Source organism: Gorilla gorilla, chromosome 16, assembly GCF_029281585.2.
Source record: "Gorilla gorilla gorilla isolate KB3781 chromosome 16, NHGRI_mGorGor1-v2.1_pri, whole genome shotgun sequence".
NCBI classification, from domain to species: Eukaryota; Metazoa; Chordata; class Mammalia; order Primates; family Hominidae; genus Gorilla; species Gorilla gorilla.
This window is the reverse complement of record NC_073240.2, coordinates 28,233,116-28,253,687: the sequence shown is the minus strand read 5'-3', so window position 1 is coordinate 28,253,687 and position 20,572 is coordinate 28,233,116. Positions and strand designations below refer to the sequence as shown.

The 20,572-nt window shown below is 42.0% G+C and overlaps 1 protein-coding gene across 1 annotated transcript in view; it reads right to left on the bottom strand.

Moving 5' to 3' along the window:
- The window catches only part of GABRG3 (gamma-aminobutyric acid type A receptor subunit gamma3), a 566,172-nt gene extending 547,019 nt beyond the window's left edge, over positions 1-19,153 (bottom strand). The window contains exons 1-2 of the mRNA XM_019011354.4: positions 18,692-19,153; positions 13,147-13,295 (exon numbers count right to left, since the gene is read on the bottom strand). Coding sequence (XP_018866899.1) covers positions 13,147-13,295; positions 18,692-18,744 — 202 coding nt within the window. The 5' untranslated portion in view covers positions 18,745-19,153. The remainder of the gene's footprint in view (positions 1-13,146; positions 13,296-18,691) is intronic.
- Positions 19,154-20,572: the final 1,419 nt, after the last annotated feature.

The window sequence follows — 20,572 nt, the reverse complement described above, 5'->3', positions numbered from 1 at the left end:
CTGGCAAGGATGTGGAGAAAAGGGAACCCTTGTACACTGTTGGTGGAAATGTAGATTAATAAATCACTACAGAGAACATTTTGGAAGTGTTTCAAAAAACTAAAAACAAAGCTGCCATATGATCCAGCAATTCCACTGCTGGGTATATACCCAAAATAAAGGAAATTAGTATATGGAAGAGATATCTTCATTCTGATGTTCATTGCAGCACTGTTCACAATAGCCAAGATTTGGAAGCAACCTAAGTGTCCATCAACAGATGAATGGATAAAGAAAATGTAGCACATATACATAATGTAATACTATTCAGCTATTAAAAAATGAGATCCTGTCATTTGCAATGCCATAGATAGAACCGGAGATCATTAGGTGAAATAAGCCAGGCACAGAAAGACAAACATTGGATGTTCTCACTTATTTGTGGGATCTAAAATCAAAACAATTGAAGTCATGGACATAGAGACTAGAAGGATGGTTATCAGAGGCTGGGAAGGGTGGTGAGGAGGAGGGGAAGGTGGGGACAGTTAATGAATATAAAAGAATAGTTAGAAAGAATGAACAAGACCTAGTATTTGATAGCACAAGAGGGGAACTATAGTCACAAATAATTTAATTGTACATTTTAAAATAATTAAAAGCATATAGCTGAATTGTTTGTAACATAAAAAAACGCTTGAGGCGATGGATACCCAATTTTCCTCGATGTGATTATTACGCATTGCATGCTTGTACCAAAATGTCTCATGTACCTCATAAGCATAAATACCTACTATGTACCCACAAAAATTAACAATAAAAAAGTTGAATAAAATCGGTCAAAAACTAAATCATCCAGCAATTCCACTCTTACATGTATATCTAAGAAAAATCAAAACATTTATCCATGTAAAACTTATATACATATATTCATAGCATCATTATTTAGAATATCCACTATTGAAAAACAATCAAAATGCCTGTTTAATGTTATCAGTATCAACTGATGAAGAGACAAACAAAACACAAACATATAATAGAATATGATTTGGCAACTAAGAATAAGATGAAAGAAGTACTGATACATGCTATCACATTGATAAACCTTGAAAACATTTAAGAAACCAGTCACTTATTCTAATGGTTCCATTTATATCAAAGGTACATTACAGGCAAATTTATAGTGATAGAAATTAGACTATTGGTTACCAAGGGCTCAAAGAAGAGTGGCAAGGATAATGTGGAGTGACTACCCCTGAGTGAGTAGCTTTCTCCTTTTTGCAGAGATGAAGATGTTCTAAACCTAAATTATGGTTGCACAATATTGTGAATATACTGAAAGCCATTGGACTGTACACTATAATTGGATGAATTTTATGGTATATGAATCATATTTCAATGAAGATGTTTTCACACAGGCAAAATAAAAATATTTTCAGCCATGCTGAAAGGGTATAATATTAATTGAAGGTAGACTGTGATAAGTTAAAAATGTATACAATACTATAAATCTTTAATGCAACCACTAAAATAACAATATAAAATTGTAGTTATGGCTAATTAGGAAAATAAAGGAAGACAATCATAAAAAGAGGGGAAAGGAGCAAAAAAAGAAAGAAAAATAAAAAGATCACAAACTGAAATCAAACTGCATCAATAGCAACAGTGAATATAAATGGTCTAAAGACTCCAATTTAAAGGCAGAGATTGTTAGATTGGGCTTTTTTTTTAAAGGCAAGATTCACCTATATGTCATCTACAAGAAACGCATTTTAAACACAAAGACAAACATAGGTTAAAAGTAAAAGGATGGAAAGCCGTATATACCATACTAACACTAGTCAAAGAAAAGCTGAAGTGGCTATTTTAACACCTGACAAAGTAGATTTCATAGCAAAGAATGTTGCTAGGTATAAAGACTTTCATTATACAATGATAAAGTGGTTAATTAATTAAGAAAACATAAAAATCCTAAATGCATTTACCCCTGGTAATAATGCTTCAAAATTCAGGACTCAAACACTGATAGAACTAAAGAAAAATACAGCTACAGTTATTGCTAGAAATATCAAGATTTCACTCTTGGTAATTAATAGAAATAGATAGAAAAGCAGCAAGTAGACTTTAACAAAAGTATAAACCAACTTCACCTAATTTGTCTAATTTATGAAACAACTGCATCTAACAACAGCAGAATATACATTCTTTCCAAGTACACAGCATGAGAGACCATATTCTGTGCCATAAAACAGCTCTCAATAAGCTTAAAAGGATTTATGTTATTCAGAGTATGTTCTTTAAGCACAGTGAAATTAAGTTAGAAATCAATAACTGAATGATATCTGGAATAACCTCAAATATTTGAAAAATAAATACCACACTAAATACTACATTGGTCAAAGAAGAAATCAAAAAGGAAATTAGGAGCTATTTTTTATTGAATGTAAGTGAAATTAAAACACTGAAATCTATAGGATGCTAATAAAATAATACACAGGAGGAAATTAATGACACTAAATATGAAAATTAGAAAAGAACGTCTCAAATCAATGCCTTCGTCTTCCACCTCAAAACTAGAAAAACAACACATGAAACACAAAGTAAGCAGAAGAACGGTTATCAAAATGGAAATCAAGGAACTAGAAAACGGAATAACTATTCCGATTCCGTAATTCTTGAGGTTGGGCTCTGACTTCCAGCTCTTCCAGCGGTTCTGACGTAATGCCAGGTTTGTGAACTGTTGGATTAGATGTCCTTTAGAATCCCTTCAAACCATGATATCCTAGGAAACCATGATCTTGCGTTTACATTGGTCCTTGAATTATGGATTATGAGAACGATCATCTGATCAGTATAGGCACAGTAATACTTCATAAGAGGATCTGTAAGATGTCTTGGATATGGATGTTAATTACAGACTGATGAAATGCAGACAGCTGAACTGAAAGTTCAATGTAAGGCAAAGCATTTACGACAGTAAAGTTGTCTAAGGGCTCTATTCCGGTACTCATAAACCAACCCGAAACAGAAGCCGAAGCACTGTGTGGAGCTGGGAAGTATGGAAGGCACCTGATGCCCCCTGCCATCTTATGAATTATGGTGTGATCTCAGCTCACTGCAAGCTCCGCCTCCCGGGCTCACGCCATTCTCCCGCCTCAGCCTCCCGAGTAGCTGAGACTACAGGCGCCTGCCACCACGCCCAGCTAAATTTTTTGTATTTTTAGTAGAGACGGGGTTTCACCATGTTAGCCAGGATGGTCTCAATCTCCTGACCTCGTGATCTGCCCGCCTTGGCCTTCCAAAGTGCATTACCTGTAATTCTTACAGCAGGACTTGGAATATAGGTTTAATTATTTCGTTTAGAGACAGAAACCCACAGTCCAGTGAGGCTGTCTCTTTCACTCTGAAACCTGCTGGTAACTGGTGGGAGAACTCATTATGTGAGTCCAGATCTTTTCTCACTCAAACACTTTCTAATCCACATTGCTCAATTCCTGGAGCGGTAATGAATAAACATAAGAAACACATCATTTGTTATTCTATGAACTGAGCTGAATATTCAAATCAAGACCAGTCACTAGATTATACCTCAGGACATGTCACCTGAGTTATTTGCCAAACAGCATATAAGGAAAAATAAAATACTTAGATGCTGAAACCACATTATATATTCCCTATTTTTGAAATCCAGCACATATTTTTAATGAACTGTGAAGTGCATGAGTGGGCTCCAACACAGCACTGTCTCACACGGAGCTTTACCTCGATAGGGCTGGCATGGTGCAATCCTAGGTGCTCAGGTGTGTGTGCGAAGGGTCAGCTGCCCAAAGTGGTGAGGAAGAGGTGGGGAAAGTTCAGCCGCCAACGTGTGTTAAGCTGAGGTCTGAACTCGGCAGCCTTTGGATGTCTACTTAGTCTCTCCTGGAGATGACAGGTATAATTTCTCTACAAAATTTATTCTCCACCTCCCTTATGCATTTGAATTAACTTTGTAAGAGAATCAGTTAACTAACTCTACAGTAATAGCTTTTACTTCAAGCACAGCAATTAAGAATGTCTGTTTCCTCTCCTCCTACATCTGTTCCGAGAGTGGAGTGAATACATTTGAATTATTTTCTGGATATACAGTAATTGCTGGTAAATGACAAGTCATTCGTATGCACGGTGGGCTGTGGATTTCAGGTGAGGGCTGGCCACGCTGAACTACATGAACAGCTAACACAGTTACCAGATGTGCATGGAGAAGGAAAAGGTTGGTTTGATTCATTGAGTCAGAGGGGTGGTCCGGCAGGCAGCCACCAGCCTGGGGCACCTAGATGGTGAGTCATCAGGACACACTGGATCGAGGGACCCCAAAATATCCCACACTCTACCTCCGACTCCCACTTCCTTCACCTACACTGTGGCATTTGTACTTTACTCCTTTGGATTAAAACATTGTGTCTCCTATTTTTCTTAAAATACGGAAACAATCAGGATGAAGTACTATTGTATGCCTTCATTATCAATCATAGTATCTTAATCATACATCTGGTTCTTTGTACAGCCCTTCATACACTGCAAAATTCACTTAAACAGGGCATTCCAACATAATCTCTCAAAACCTGTGGCAGGGCATGGCAAGGTTATTCCATTAACACCAAGACCAGCTCAGAAAAATGCAGGTGGGGGGCTTCGTCTGCTTTCCACTGGCTAATCCAATCCTCTTGGAGGTGGCCCATCTGTGACCAGTGCTCCCTCAGCTTCCAGCCTAGAGTTCTAAGGCAACTCAACTGTGCTTATAATTTTTCACTGAAAGACATCAAGGAGCTGCATAAGAAGACTCATTTAAAAATTATAATTCAAGGCCCATATTTTATTGCTTTTAGTTGTTTTAAAACCTAATATCTGCAACAAAACTAACTCCTGACCTATTTGGGGGACACAGCCCCACTCTACAGTCATTTTCTGTTTTCCCTTCCTCATCCAGGAACGGGCAGGGATTCCTCTCGCACTGCCCAGCAAGGAGTTGTCTGCATCATCTCAGCCATCCTGAGTCAGTGCCCGGTGTCATGTCCAGCCTGGAAAGCTGGAAGAAAGAAAGCCCTGGTGGCACCTTCCTCCAGCATTCCTGCCCAGGTGGGGTGTGTGGGCAGCCCTGGAAGAGGAGGAGGCTGGGATCTCCTGCCATGGGCTGCAGCCATAACACACCTCACCTCCTCACCATGCAACCAGCTTCAGCACATACTGAATATTCTTATTCCATATTTAGCAGAAGTTTCAACTGAACTGGGAAAATACATTTTAGAAAAGCCCAGAACAGAAGTTCGGATATGCAAACACTTGAAGAAGCCCTCTAGCCATTGATACGGCCAAGACAAGATGATTCAGATGTTTTGCCTGGATTCAGTGAACCCATCAGTCAGCGTTGCCCAGGACTCCACAGAGTGTCTATTCACCTTTAAAAGCCAATATGTAACCTTCTATTTTTCCCAGCATGACCATATTTGGCACAGATTGATTGCCCACATACTAGGGAGGGAATCTGTATTCTCTAATCATCTGTTTTCAGTAGAGTGGTTTAAGTTTCTTGAAACCCTGAAGGAAGTGAAATTTACTTAGGCCATTTCTCTTCTTTTTCATGATTTTCTTAAAAGGTTTATCCTCCTCCAGCCTTTCCCAGCTCACATGACAAGATCTGTTCCAAGAAAAATGACATCCTACATCACCCTGAACCAGCTAAGGACAGGGCTGAAGCATTACTTAAAAGGATGGATAAAGAAGAGAACTAAAACAGATATATCCATAATTTAGAAGTTAGTTGAGAAGAAATAATGTCTAGGAGAGGAGTCATTATTTTTAAAACATAATGATCACAATTTGTATTATGAAAACTAATTAGAGGATTCCATGCAGATTTGTTACTTCCACGCAACATGAACGAACGAGTCTATTAAATCTCATCTATTTGCTGTTAAAAATAACAGTGATGCACAATTGTTTCCTGACGATGGATCGCCCTGCTGCAGTTGGACCACGTATGTTGGGAGATGCCAACATACATGGATGCCTCTATAGTTAGGAATTGGAAACAGCGCCCTAGAGGGGAAAAAAAAAGACCAGTCCTCAGCTGTACAATGTGGAAAGTACACAACAATGCTGTAGAAACTGTTCACGTCACACCATACCATATTATCCTCAAGACAGGCCTTCAAAATGTATTATCATTGTTTCAAAGATGAAAAAACTGATGCTAGAAGAAACTCACCACCACAGTGGGGAGGTGGGGAAGGGACATGAAATGAGGGAGGGCTTCCTGTAGGGGGCGACAACGAGGCTCAAAGACAGGCATGGTGAGCTCAGCACAGACGGGGGAAAAACGGGCCAGGACAGCCGCAAAATCAAGGGTCCAGAGGAAGAAAACAGGAGGTCTAGTGTCCCTGAAGTACCCGGCACGTTATTCACAGAGTCAGGAAATGGTAGTGGAGAAGTAGAAAAGAAACAGATAATAGTTTGAGGCTTGAGGCTTGTCTCTTTATGTCTTTTTAAACTTATTTTCCTTTTAGAGACAGGTTCTTGCACCATCTACCAAGCTGGAGTGCAGTGGCACAGTCATAGCTCACTGCAGCCTTGAACTCCTGGACTCAAGCCATCCTCCTGCCTCAGCCTCCTGAGTAGCTGGGACCACAGGCATGTGCCACCACACCTGGCTATTTTTTACTATTATTTTTGTAGAAACAAGGTCTCTTATGTTGCTCAGACTGGTCTCGAACTCCTGGGCTCAAGCAATCTTCCTGCCTCAGCCTTCCATCTTAATGTCATTTTTAAGGGGCTTGGTCTTTATCTGAGAAGCAAAGTGCAACTTTCAAGAGTTTCAAATTAAACAGGTTAATTTAGACCAAAGTGGGAGTGCCCCTATCTACTCCGAAGTGCTATCTGGAGAGTCCCCTTCCTTGTCTCTCGCCATCAGAAGATTGCAAGTGTGGAGAGCCTCCCGGGGGCTCCCAGGGTGCACCAGGGTCGGGGGTGTAAAGGAGGTGAGCAATGAGCTGGCCTCTCCCACAAACTAATAGTAAATCCACGTACAGCACATTATGTACATATAAGTTCACTGCACCTTGATGAGGGATGAGAAGGCCTGATGGTTATAGCAAATGAAATTGGCTAGATTTGAAAAAAAAAAAAAAAAGTCATGAGAAAAGAAAAGGGATTCAGATGTTTACAGGAAGTTCTCTTTTAAAGCAGAGCCCTTCTGAGCCATGAAAGAAAATGGTTTCTAATTCAGTATCTTTTACCGGGAGAGCTGTTCTTGGGTAGTGACTCTGTTTTCTGATTGAATATCATCAAGTTGCTGGGTTCTGCCAACGATACGTGATTTAGCATTTAAACAAGACAGGCAGACAAGTCGTAATTTGTCCCAGGGATCATGGGTGCTTTCATCAGCCCCCTCTGCTGCCCCAGGGACTGGACGATGATCATGGTGGAACGTTAAAGTCACAAAACCAAAGAGGAGCATCCTACCTCATAACTTTATGTTTAGTTGTTTGTTAAAAATCTTTTCACTCACAAAGCACAGAGCATGTTCTCACATGTGATGATGACTTATGAGGACTAAATGACAGGATGCTTTAGGGGAGTTGCCTTCTTTGAAATGAACACTTGTTCTTGGTGTGTACATATGCTGTTTTATTTGGGAAATTCACAATTCCTTGCGTACACAATGGAAAAATCTCTAGGATTGTGAATTTTGCTTGCCTATTGCACATGGCAGCACCTTAGTATATCTTCTTGCAAGTGCTGCATTGTTGGGGTGTGAAGAATATTTTTGAATAGGCTTGCCTTGAGTTTTCTACAAATAGTGCAATGGTCAAATAATCTTGCTATAGAGCCAGAGAGATCTGGGTTGGAAGCTGAGCTCACCCACTGTCTCCCCATTTGCAATTTTCTACCTCAGGGGATCCATGTGGTGCCCAGTGATACCATGAGGAAGGTGCTTCACTGTAGCCTACCACAGGATACATGAACTTCCAACTGGACTTAGCTTATCCAGAGGAGCAAGGAACCAGTCTTGGGTATCTTTGCTCTCTGACTGAGCAGTGTCTGACAATCAAGGAGGAAATTAGTAACATATTCTAAAGCATCTCTTTCTATATAAATGCAGAATTGCTGCACACTCTTCACACTGGAAAGATTTTCTATCTAATTAGGATCCAACACTGTGGTGACAATTGAATTTGTGAACTTGTGCAATGGTAATTTAGATATATCACTCACTGAAGAAATACTTTAAAGCTGGAAGGAAAAGTTAAGAGTCATTTTAGTCCCTCTCTTTCACTGCATAGGAGAGGCAACTGAGGCATGAAGGATGATATGATTTCTCCAACACTGCACTAGACACCCATCTTCAAAGTCTCCCACACTACACACACGGATTTTGAAATTCGATGGCTACTGGAATCAGCATAGTTCCAGGTCCTGCTACAGACATGCTGGAGTCCTGGGCTTGGAAAAATGGAGGGACAGTGTGCCTGGGCAGTGTGAGTGCTAGGAAGCTATCAGGCAGTGGAGCCTCCTGAAGGAGAAGAAGCAAGCCACGGTCAGGCACATCCTGCCGACGGTGCGTCTGCTGCAATCCCCACTTCCCCTTACTGTCACCACAAGGCCGGTGCATGCCTGTACCAGCAATTGTATGTGCCACTTCCCTCCTGGCCAAATATACCACTCCTCTCTTGGGTCAGAATCTACTTTTTAATCTATCAATTGTCAATCTATTCAAATAATCAATAGAAAACTAGACAGAAAATAGGCAAGGATATAGAACTGAACAACATTATCAGACAACAGGATCCAGTGCATCCACTGATGACAGGATACATACTCTTTTCAAGGCCGTGGAGCGTTTGCCAAGATAGACCATATCCTGGATGGTAAATCAAACATTAACATATTTAAAAGAATTAAACTCATATAGAGTATATTCTCTGATCATAGTGGAATCAGGCTAGAAATCCATAACATATAATAGGAATATGTGCAAGTACTTGGAAACTAAAAACACACTCTCTTTTTTTGTACAGAAATGCTCACAGCAGTTTTATTCACAAAAGCCAAAATTTGGAAACAATTCCATTTCAAAACCTAAAACACAATGGTTAATCTCCCTCTTCAAGAGTAAAATTTGGGAATGTTTCTCAGTTGAAAACTCATGTCCTTGTTGGGATGAAAGTTCTCTATGAAACCAAGCTTGTTTTTTTTTAAAACTTTTATTTTAACTTCAGGGGTACATGTGCAGGTTTCTTATATAGATAAACTCATGTCATGGAAATTTGTTGTACAGATTATTTCATCACCCAGGTAATTAGCCCAGTATCCATTAGTTATATTTGCTGATCCTTTCCCTCCTCCCACCCTCCACCCTCAGATAGACCCCAGTGTCTGCTGTTCCCCTACAAAACAGGCTTCTAAATAATTCATGAGTTAAAGAAAAAAATCTCAAGGGAAATTAAAAACTACATTTAACTGAACGAAAATGAAAATACAACATACCAAAATTCATGGGATGAAATTAAAGAAGTACAAAAAGGAAAAGTTCTTACATAAGAAAAGAATAGTCTCAAATAAAAGAATCTAAGTTCTTTTTTTTTTTTTTTTTTTGAGACAGAGGAGTCTTGCTCTGTGGCCCAGGCTGGAGTGCAGTGGCGCCATCTCAGCTCACTGCAACATCTGCCTCCCAGGTTCACGCCATTCTCCTGCCTCAGCCTCCTCAGTAGCTGGGATTACAGGGGCCTGCCACCACGCCTGGCTAATTTTTTTGTATTTTTTAGTAGAGATGGGATTTCACCGTGTTAGCCAGGATGGCCTTGATCTCCTGACCTCGTGATCCGCCTGCCTTGGCCTCCCAAAGTGCTGGGATTACAGGCATGAGCCACCGCACCCGGCCAAAAGAATCTAAGTTCTACTTCAAAAAGAAGAAAACCAAAATAAACCCAAAGCAAGAAAAATAAAGGAAATAATAAGTATAAAAGCAAAATTGATGTAATTGGGAACAAAAATAACAGAAAAACTATCATACAAAAATTTGGCTCTTTAAAAAGGTCAATAAAATAAACCTGTAGCAAGACTGACAAAAAAAGGAAGATGACACAAGTTACCAGTATCAGAAATGAAGCAGGGATATTATTATAGGTCCTACAGACATCACAAAAGATTATGAGGGAATATCATGAACAATGCTAAACACATAAATTTGACAACTTTAAAGAAATGGACCAATTTCTTGAAAAAAACCACCACAACCCTAATATGAAAGTGATAATTTGAATAGACTTATTAAGGAAATGAAATAACTCCCAGAAAAGAAATCTCCTGGCCCAGAGGGTATCACTGGAGAATTCTATCAAACATTTAAAGAAATAACACAAACCCTTATATAATCTCTTCTAGAAAACAGAAGATGAGGGAGTACGTCCCAACCCATTGTATAAAGCTCATATTACCCAAGACTCAAAAAAAAGTCCCGTAAACATAGACATGCAAAAATCCTTAACAAAATATTAACAAACAGAATTCAGCAATATACAAAAGGAGGTATTATTAAACACCATGACTAAGTGGGATTTACTCCAGGAATGCAATACTGATTCAATATTTGAAAATCAATTAATATAATCCACCATATTGACAGACTAAAGAAAAAAATCATATAATCATACCAATTGATGCAGTAAAAGGAAGTCTTTGGTGAAATTCAATGCCCATTCATGATTTTTTTAAGTATCATGAAACTTTTTTTTAATGTATCAGAATACTAGGAATAGAGAGAACTTTCTCAACTGGATAAAGAACATGTACAAAATACCTCCAGCTAACATCATACTTTATGGGGAAAGACTGAAGGCTTTGCCCCTAAGATCTGGAACAAGGCAGAGATGTCCATTCACACCACTGCTGTTCAACACAGTGCTGGGAGTTCTAGCCAGTGCAACAGGCAAGAAAAAATAAATAAAAGATACCTAGATTGGAGAGCAAGAATGAACACTCTCCTTATTTGCAGATGACAATGATGGTGTACATAGAAAATGCCAAGGAACCTACAAAACAAACAAACAAAATGTCCCAAACTTCTATAACTAGTAAGTTCAGCAAGTCAGAGAACACATCAACATACCAAAATCAATTGTATTTATGTATATTAGAAATTAACACAGGCAAAATGAAATGTTAAAATACAGTACTATTCGCAATTGCTCCAAAAAACAAAATACTTAGTCATAAATCTAACAAAATACATTCAGGACATACCTCTTGAAAACTAGAAACCACTGATACAAGAACATAAAGAAGATCTAAATAATGAAGAGACCTATCATATGCATGGATTGGAAGATGCAACATAGTAGAGATGCCAGTTCTTTCCAGATTGATATCTACACTTAACAAACTCCTACCAAATCCCAGCAGGATTTTTCTGTAGTTACAGAGAAAATTATTCTAAAATTTATATTGAAAAGCATACGAACTATTAGAAGTTAAGACGAGCTAATGTTGAAAAGGAGGAATAAAGAGGTTGAATTACTTGATGCAATTTGAAGATTTATTATACAGCTATGGTAATAAAAATTGTGGGTATTGACAGAGTGACAGACACACAGATAAAACAGAGCGAAACAGAGAACCAGAAACAACCCACACCAGTCAAGCCAGCTGATTTTTGACAACCTCATAAAAGCAATTCAGTCAAGGAAGGATAGTCTCTCCAACAAATGGTGCTGGAGTAATTGGGCATCCATGGAGGGTGGGGAAAAGAAATTAGATCTAAATCTTACATATTTATTTTATATAAAAATCAAAACAGATAACAAATTAAAATGTAAAGGATGAAATTATAAAACTTTCAGAAGAACACAAAGCAGAAAATTTTCAAGAGCTAGGGCTTCATGCAGAATTCTTAGACAATACTCTAAAAGCATGCTCCATAAAAAAAATCAATAAATTGGATTTCATCAATATTAGAAACTTTTCCTCTGTGAAAGATGCTATTAAAAGGATGAAAAGCAAACTACATATTTGACATAAAGGATCATACCTAGGATATACAGAGAACTCTCAATTTCAGCAGTAAAAAAATAAAATAAGACCAAATAATCCAATTTTTAAAAGGGCAAATAACATGAAGAGACAATTCAATGAGAAGGCTATACTGATGGCAAAATAAATAAATAAATAAATAAAATAAAAGAGGAGTTCAGTATCACTAACAATTAGGGAAATGCAAATTAAGACAACAATGAGGTATCAACCTATTAAATATATACCTATTAGAGCAGCTAAAATAAAAAATAATGAAAATACCAGTTGCTGGTGAGGACACAAAGAAACTGGATCTCTCAGATATTGCTGGGGGAAACGAAAAATAGTGTATCCACTTTGGAAAACAGTTTGACGGTTCCTTAAGCAATTAAACATACTGCTGTCGCACAACCCAGCAATAGTACTCCTGGGCATTTATCCCAAAAATACAATCTTATGCTCACATAGAAACCTGTAAACAAACGTGCTCAGTCTTTTTATTTGCAATAGACAAAAACAGGAAACAATCAAAATGTTCCCCAACAGATGAATGGCTAAAGAAGCTGTGATACACTCATACCATGAACAACTATTCAGCAGTAAAAAAGAACAAACTACTGACACATGTAACAACTTGAATGAATCTCAAAATCATTTTGCTGAATAAAGAAAAGCCAGTCTCAAAAGGTCAATGATTCCATGTACGTGACATTCTCAAAATGACAAAAAATAAATAAAAATAAAATAAAGAACAAATTGAACAAATTTGAGGCTGACAATGGTTAGAAATTTGGGGGGAAGGAAGCAGATGTGACAGTAAAGGGATAGCAAGAGGTGATACGAGATCCACTTTCGGTTGATGAAGTTCTGTATCTTGACTGCAAGGATCATTACATAAGTCTACACGGGATAAAATGACACAGAGCCATGTTCCTGCATGGCACCAGTGTCAGTCTCCTGGTTTGGTATCACACTAAGTTATCTATTGTGTGACAAGTACAGGAAACCTTTCTGCACTATCTTTGCAATACTCTTGGAATTTACAATTACTCAAAAGTAAAAACTTCAAAACATATCACTACAGCATATTTTTCTATTAGAATAACAAAAAACAACACTCACTTCCAATATCTGGCCTCAGCTTTTTATCATATTCTCTTAGCAACTTGTTGAGAATAAGAGTCACGTCGGTGTCTTGGGATTTTGGAGCCAAGACCCACTTTTGGTTTGATGATGAATCTTCATATTCATCCTCTTCCACCTTTCTGGACCTGGAGTTATAGCACAAAAATGCGACATATAAGTGGCAGCAATGGCTCTAGGAAGAGCCTAAGTTTGTCCTATCCAAGTACCATGAAATGGGTAGAAAGTCCCCAGTACCCACAGCCCAACCACACACGTGAAAACCCGAAAATATTTTTTAAAAAGAAAGAAACACAAAATACGAATGATTCCATAGGAAGAATGCTACTGCTATTAACACGGTATGTTTTTATTAAATGCCAGAAGACCATCCCCCATCCCAGTTAAACTACAGACAACGTGGCAGGTAAACAATACCAGAGGGCCAACCAGCAGGCAACACACCCTTGGATCCACCCCGAGAGCCTGTGAAGGTCAAGGCACAAACCTTCTAGAGGTTTTCTATATGGTGACTGCATCGTGGTGTTTCCACCCTGACCACCAAGACCTCATTTTCACTGAAGGTGAGATTAGCTTTTGCAGAGTGGACTCATTCAAAATAGTTGAGTCTGACTCAGTGCTTCTCTTGGAGGCGGGAATCTGGGGGTCTAGGCACTTGAGCATTGTGAGGGGGTCTGCTTTGCCGGCACTCAGATTGGAGGCAAGGACAGCGATGTCCACTGATGACTGGTGAAGACCCTCTAGCAATCTTACACGCCTCGGTCAACGCAAACTGATTCATCTCCTGCACAGCAGGCTAACACAGACATGAAGAACTAAGCTTTCTAATATGTCTTCAACATTCTGACTTCTTAGTAAATGAGTCTCAGTGAATGCCTGGGCATCTCTGAGCTTGTTTTGTGCAGGGAGGAGCTGGACAGCCTCCTCTCCCGTGTGACACACACTGACAGGAGTGCCTGAATGGAGAGGCCTCAGGATGACCAGCTAGTTTTCCATTTTTTTTTTTTTTTGGTTCTGCAGTTTTGGGTTTTTTAAAAAAAAGTTTGGTTTATAATTGGCACACACTTGTACTTGACAAGCTGGTTTTCTCAATGAGTGAGGCCGTCTCAACACCATAGTTATTTGGGCTTGGAGAGCAGACAGTCTCTTTCTGCCTTAAAGCAGCATTTCCAGGCAGACTACCACTGACCCCAGCAAGAAAGCATGTGAAACAAACCAAACTTTTCCTCTCCAGTTTGTCAGTGTGGATGCTTTAATGACTTTTTCTCCACAGAAGAGAATAAAAAGTATTGAAAACTGCACGGAGGCAGATTTGTCCTGACTGGATATGAACTCTTTTCTGTTTAGCTTCCCAGATGGGAGCCAGAATGTTAGTGTCATGTCAGGACACTTGTGCTCTGGGATATAAGTTTCTTGAACTTAATTTTGAGAATTGCCTAAATTATCTATAATTAACAAGATGTTAATTTAAAAAAATAAAATTTCATATTCATTTTTTCTACTTAATTTAGGTCTTCATATATATGCACATGCATATTTATGTAATATATACATGAGTCTTTTAAAGTGTGTTAACTAGCCATAACGTAGACTAGAGTGTTGGCCAGATAGTCTACACCTGTATGAACATGTACATAAATGAGAGATGTTGACAATGAGTATACGGCATATGTCTCAAAGAATGACTTCCCCACTTACGTTTTTCCTAGGCTGATCTTAAAGTATAATTCTATTTCTTGAGTACCTATTGGCTAGAAGGTTAAATTGAATCATCCATAGAAACTATAAATTGCTGTTGATTTTTATGCACATTGGATATTCACGATCGATAGGAATTTTTAAATGTGGGGCACCTATTCAGTAAGGAATATGTTGCATTTCATTATTTATTAAAGTGAACATTTACAAGTAATACTACAGAATTTTAAATGTTACTCTAAAATATTTCATGTCATCTGGCCGGGCATGGTTGTTCATGCCTGTAATCCCAACACTTTGAGAAGCCGAGGCGGGTGGGTCATCTGAGGTCAGGAGTTCCAGACCAGCCTGGCCAACAGGGTGAAACCCTGTCTCTACTAAAAATACAAAAAAATTAGCGGGGCATGGTGGCACATGCCTGTAGTCCTGGCTATTCAGGAGGCTGAGGCAAGAGAATTGCTTGAACCCAGGAGGCAGAGGTTGCAGTGAGCCGAGATAGTGTCACTGCACTCCAGCCTGGGCAACAGAGCGAGACTCCATCTCAAATAATAATAATAATAATAAATTTAAAAAATAAAATATTTCGTGTCATCTGAAATATTATCAGAAATGTTAATTTTATCATCTTGCAAAAATTTTTTAAAACTTAAAGAGCAGGTTGAAGCATTTAGATAGCTGGGAATCAAGCACTGCCCACGGGACAGGGCAAATCACTCCACAGCAAGGGCATCTGGGGCAGTGAGGAGAGGCCGGTAGCTCATCTCAGCAGAATCAGGCACAACATGCTCAGGAAACTTGGCGACTCAGCCCAGGTGCCTTCCTCCCTCCCTCTGCTGTCTCTGTCTTGGGCACTGTGAGGGGGTCTGCCTCACTCTTCTTCCCCTCCCCTGCCGTTCTCCTCCCCTCTCCTACCCCCACCACTACAGAGCCAGACCACAGCCTCCACCCTCTGTTATTGTCTATGGCCCTGATAATCACATACACACAAACCGAGCACAGTAACCAGCTTTTCATCATTCTCTATATACGCAGCCTTAGTTTTTGAAAATTACTTCCAGCTACTTACAGGTATTGTAATAAGCCTAATTCTCCCTCTAGTGGTGATGAGAGGGTTTTCCTGAAATTGCAAGCGCTTCCTCCTTAGAGGCCAGGACAGGTGGCAGTGAGGGGGACCAAGAAAAAGAAAGCAGGAACGTTCTCTTCCACCCCTTTGGGAGGCATATCAGGGCCCCAGCTGTGTAGCCTGGTTGGGTAGGCAGTGGGCAGAGTGAGGCCAAGATGCTCTAGGTCCCTGGGCAGTGAGCACCTTTCTCCCTCAAATCCTGAAAATGAAATAGAAGCCTCACATTGCTAGTGCCAGACCACCAGGCCCACAGGAAAATTCTTGCTTTGACAAAAATGAAATCTCATCTCAGGGGACCCATTATAATGTGGATAATATAGAAATATTCTCTTTTCCCTAAATTCTAAGTAAGTTATATATAATCTTTATGAGCACTGTTACTTGCATTGTTGGATCCTAAACACCATTACTGCAATTAGCTTTTTCTTAAAAATAAATCAGTGATGTATTGTCATAGTCAAACAACAACTCAACCTTCAGATGTTATTTTCATGTCTTACACCTTAGCTTAAAGCGGAAGGACAGAGAAAAAGTCTGAAGTATTTTTAAGCATTAAAAGGAGTTCCTAAACCTCAGAAAGCAGTTAAGGCATCACCAAGGTCTGAGTGGGAATCAGTGCGTTTTATGATGCCCATGAGTGTCAAAATGGGGAGCCCCCCCTTCTGGGGAGCTGCTGAGCCATCACCACAAAGCACAGCCATCAGACCCTTATCCAAGGAACTTCCACAGCAGGAAGGGACTCAGAGTGCAAATGAGAAACCCCTCCAAATTTAAAACAGTTTTGAAAGATGACACTGCACATCAGATTATTTCACATGTCTGTAAAACCCATTCAGAGAACAAAGACACTCTCAAAGAAGAGGCATATAGCAATAAAGTTAGTATAAAATCTGGATTTTTTAACTGATCTGCAAGCTCTATTATGAAAGCTGGGGAACGAGCCCAAATAGAGAACAAACGAAAATCATTATGTCTGTCTTAGTAGAATGGAAGGATGAAGAATCCCAAGAGATTTTGTGTATATTTGGGAATCCCCAGTAACCGGACTGTTTTAAGGCAGAGGCTGAGGTATCTTCCTACTAAGCACATGCAGTAGTGAGGACAATAGGCAGTGTTTCCTCTAGAATGTTAAGAATCCAGAAACCTAAACAGTTGATTACTGAACCCTGAACGGCTGGTCACTCGTTTGAGTTGGTGGCAATAGAAAGGTGGCAGAGATGTGACTGCCGGCCTCAGCGTTATGCCCGGTGCTGTCTGCCTCCCTCTCCATCTCTAAACAGAGATACAACCAGGAAGAAGCAACCTCAGAAAGCATGTTTCCATTTCTTGCACTAGCTGCCTCTTTAGACAGAAAGAAACTTCAGCTGAAAGGCCCAAGGAGTGCTCTGTCTCTTTGAAAGAGTTGCCTGTGAGTCACCGGTGGAGTCGGCTTCCACACTCAACTCAGCAAAGAGGAGCAGTTGCAAGGGGGAGGGCCAGGGCTTCCTTCCTCAGGGTAAGCACCTCTGCCCAGTTCAGGAGTGAGAACTGGGGGCCCCCTTCATGTTTAGTAGGATTTATTCATGTGTCTTCCTAGCTCCTTGGTAGTTCACAAATAGGAATGAAAAGGCAAGGCCTCCTGGCATTGCCTCCTGATGGTGGCCAGGCTTGTGCACGCAAGGATGCCCTCTGATTCTCTAGCTCCCAGACCCAGGAAATGGAGAAGCGTCAAAACAAGAGGGTTTGGGGGATAGGGGCACGCTGAGCTTCCTAGGGTGGGGAAAGAGGTAAAGGCCAGACACTGCTCCAATTTTCAAATAACAGGACAGTCTGCAAGCTCTAGCCAGAAATCCAGCCAGAGAGACAGAATTAAAGAAACTAAACCCAGAATCTCCAGTTGTGTTTACAGCAACAGGATTTAACCCTTTGGGTCCCACTGTCCTTGTATCCTCATGCGCCCTCTTCATCTCTTCTAGAGTGATTCTAAGCTCCCATTAGCCGGTTGGTGTACTGGGAGGAAGGTTGCGGAATTTATGGTGAGATGATTTCTTACATTACCAGGCAGAAGCCTTATTATCCATTTCGACATGCGTGCTTTATGGGGGTGGGAGTGCGTATGTTCCTCTGTGTGAAAGTGGCTGATGTGGCAGGTGTGTGTGTGTGTTTGCAGGACCTGGGAGGGGAGTCCTCTCAGACAAGCAGGGCTTTCTGCTGCCCACCTGGTTCCAATCCCCCCGCGCCTGCCTCCAATGCATTAGCTCTTTCCAGCCCGGTCTAAACTAGGCAGTTAGAACCACTGTTCCCGGGTTCTTGGAAATTTCAGAGTGATGGAAATGACAGAGAATGTCAGCCAAAGTGTGTGTGTGTGTGTGAGCCCCTGAAACAGCTGAGGTGGGAATTAGGGGTCGGTAAGGAGCCAGAAATGGCCCCTGCCCCCTGAACCTGGTTTTCAAAACCCCTTAAAACCACCAGATCCTAAAAGCGTCAGGAGACGAGCCCATTAATCTGAGTCCCCACACTCCCGGCTGCAGAGGAAAAAGCAGATGACCGTGTCCAAGGGAGCTGGGACAGGTGAGGTGCAGGCCGACTTCCCAGTCCCCTCCCGGCCCGCCGTGCCGCAGCCCAGCCGACGGCTGGCGCGCCAGGGACTCCAGCAGACAGCGCCCCCCGCCGCCCTGTCGCCCAGCTCGGGGCCTCCGGGGATGCGGCCCCCGCGCCACTTACCGCGCGTGCAAGCCCGAGAACAGGCAGAGGAGGAGCAGCAGCTTCGGGGCCATGGTGCCGTGGAGCTCGGGGCGCAGGGTCCGGGGCCTCGGCCGGGCGCGGCTTCCTCCGGCGCGGACCTGGTCTCCGCCGGCCCTCTTTGCCCTGGCTTCCTCCGAGGCTGCTGGCCGCGGCGGGCGGGACAGGTATCTACTCTGGCGCTGGCCGCGCCCCCGCGGGGCGCACACGGGACGCACACGGGACGCCGGGCCACCGCGGCGCGCCGCCCCCACCCGCGCACTAGCGCCGGTCCGCGCAGCCGGGTGGCGGGAGCAATGGGCGCCGGGGACCCCCTGGCGCGGCGCCGCCCACCCCGCCTGGAGCCGCGAGCGGGCGCGGGTGCCGAGGCCGGGGCTGTGTGCGCTGTGCTGGGAGGTGGGGGCAGCTGGGCGGCTGTCCCCTGGCAGCGCCTCCGAGGCGGTCCCGGCGGGGAGGAGTTTCCCCAATTACACGCCTGACAACGCGCAGGGCGAGGAAGGCGAGGTTTGAATGGACTCGGAGTTTGAGGCCAGGAAGGGGGCGGAGCTCCGAGGGGGAGGGGAGGCTGGGGATCCCTCAGGGAGCCTGAAGAAAGGTCCCCGGGGTTGGCACCTTGAGAGCGAGCCCGCGGTCCGCCTTCCTCCAGCCATTTCTACCCCAGTGCAGGTTTCCTCCAGCGCTCCCTGACCTCCCGTGCCCGCCGTCGCCCGGGGTTGAGACGGTTTGCCAAAAGCAGCCCTTCCATCGCACTCTTCGTGCTAAGTCGGCTGAACTCCTAGGCACTGATAAGATTCTGTGCTTGGAAAGGTGGCTTTCTGCGGGAATATTTGGGAAAAAAGCACCCCAGATTTATGCCTTTCTTACAGAAAACAGAGACTAACACATAGCAATAAACAGTAGAGGTGGAAAGGCATGTTAAAGGTAGGAGCTAGAAAGATCCTAAGGCAAGAAGCCAAAGACGTTCCGTTTGGTGGAAGCATGAGGTGCGCCTCATTCCATGTATTTTCATATTCCAAAAACCGAAAATGGCATTTACGCTTTCATTTGTCATAATCATTCAGAAAGTTAGTCTTGCACCATGTAAGTACTGCAATCTCAACAGTGTAGTAAATCCACTAGGAATTTTACATTTCTATCACCCCCAAAAAGTTCTTAGAAAATGTTTTATAACTGCTATTCATAGAATTATGTAAGGGTGTGATAACTGTTTCTTTAATATTGTCAAATAGCTTTGTTCGGCCAGGCACAGTGGCCCAAGCCGGTAACCCCGGCACTTTGGGAGTCCGAGGCAGGCGGATCACTTGACCCCAGGAGTTCGAGACCAGCCTAGGCGATGTGCAAAAACCCTGTCTCTACAAAAAATAGTAAAGAATTAGCTGGGCATGGTGGCATGGGCCTGTATTCCTCTGGTGTGTTCCCCCTTGTTTCTGGATAGGCATGAAGTGGAGGGGAGTGCAGTTGTTAATGACAATATTGTTTTTCAACAATGGAGCTGTCATCTCCCTGGCATCACCTTTCTGTCTCTGTGAGGTGCTGAACTCACCCAGCTTCCCCCCTTTCCAGGACTCTTTCTGGCATTCTCATCCTCCTCTGCCCAGCACATCCCTCCTACTTAGGTGCACATGCCCTATAAGGTCCCCTCTTTGATGAAGACTCTGATGCTCCTGCATTCTTCCACTTCCAACACCTGTACCACTCCTTTAGGCTTCAGGGGAATATAAGCCTTTATCATACTCTGCCCTAATCTCTAATTTTCTGTACCAAAATCTGAGCACTTTAAAAATCAATTAGATGATGATTTATTGTTCCTTCATTGCTTATGTCGTCTCCACATAAGAGACTTGAGTCTCGGCCGGGCGCAGT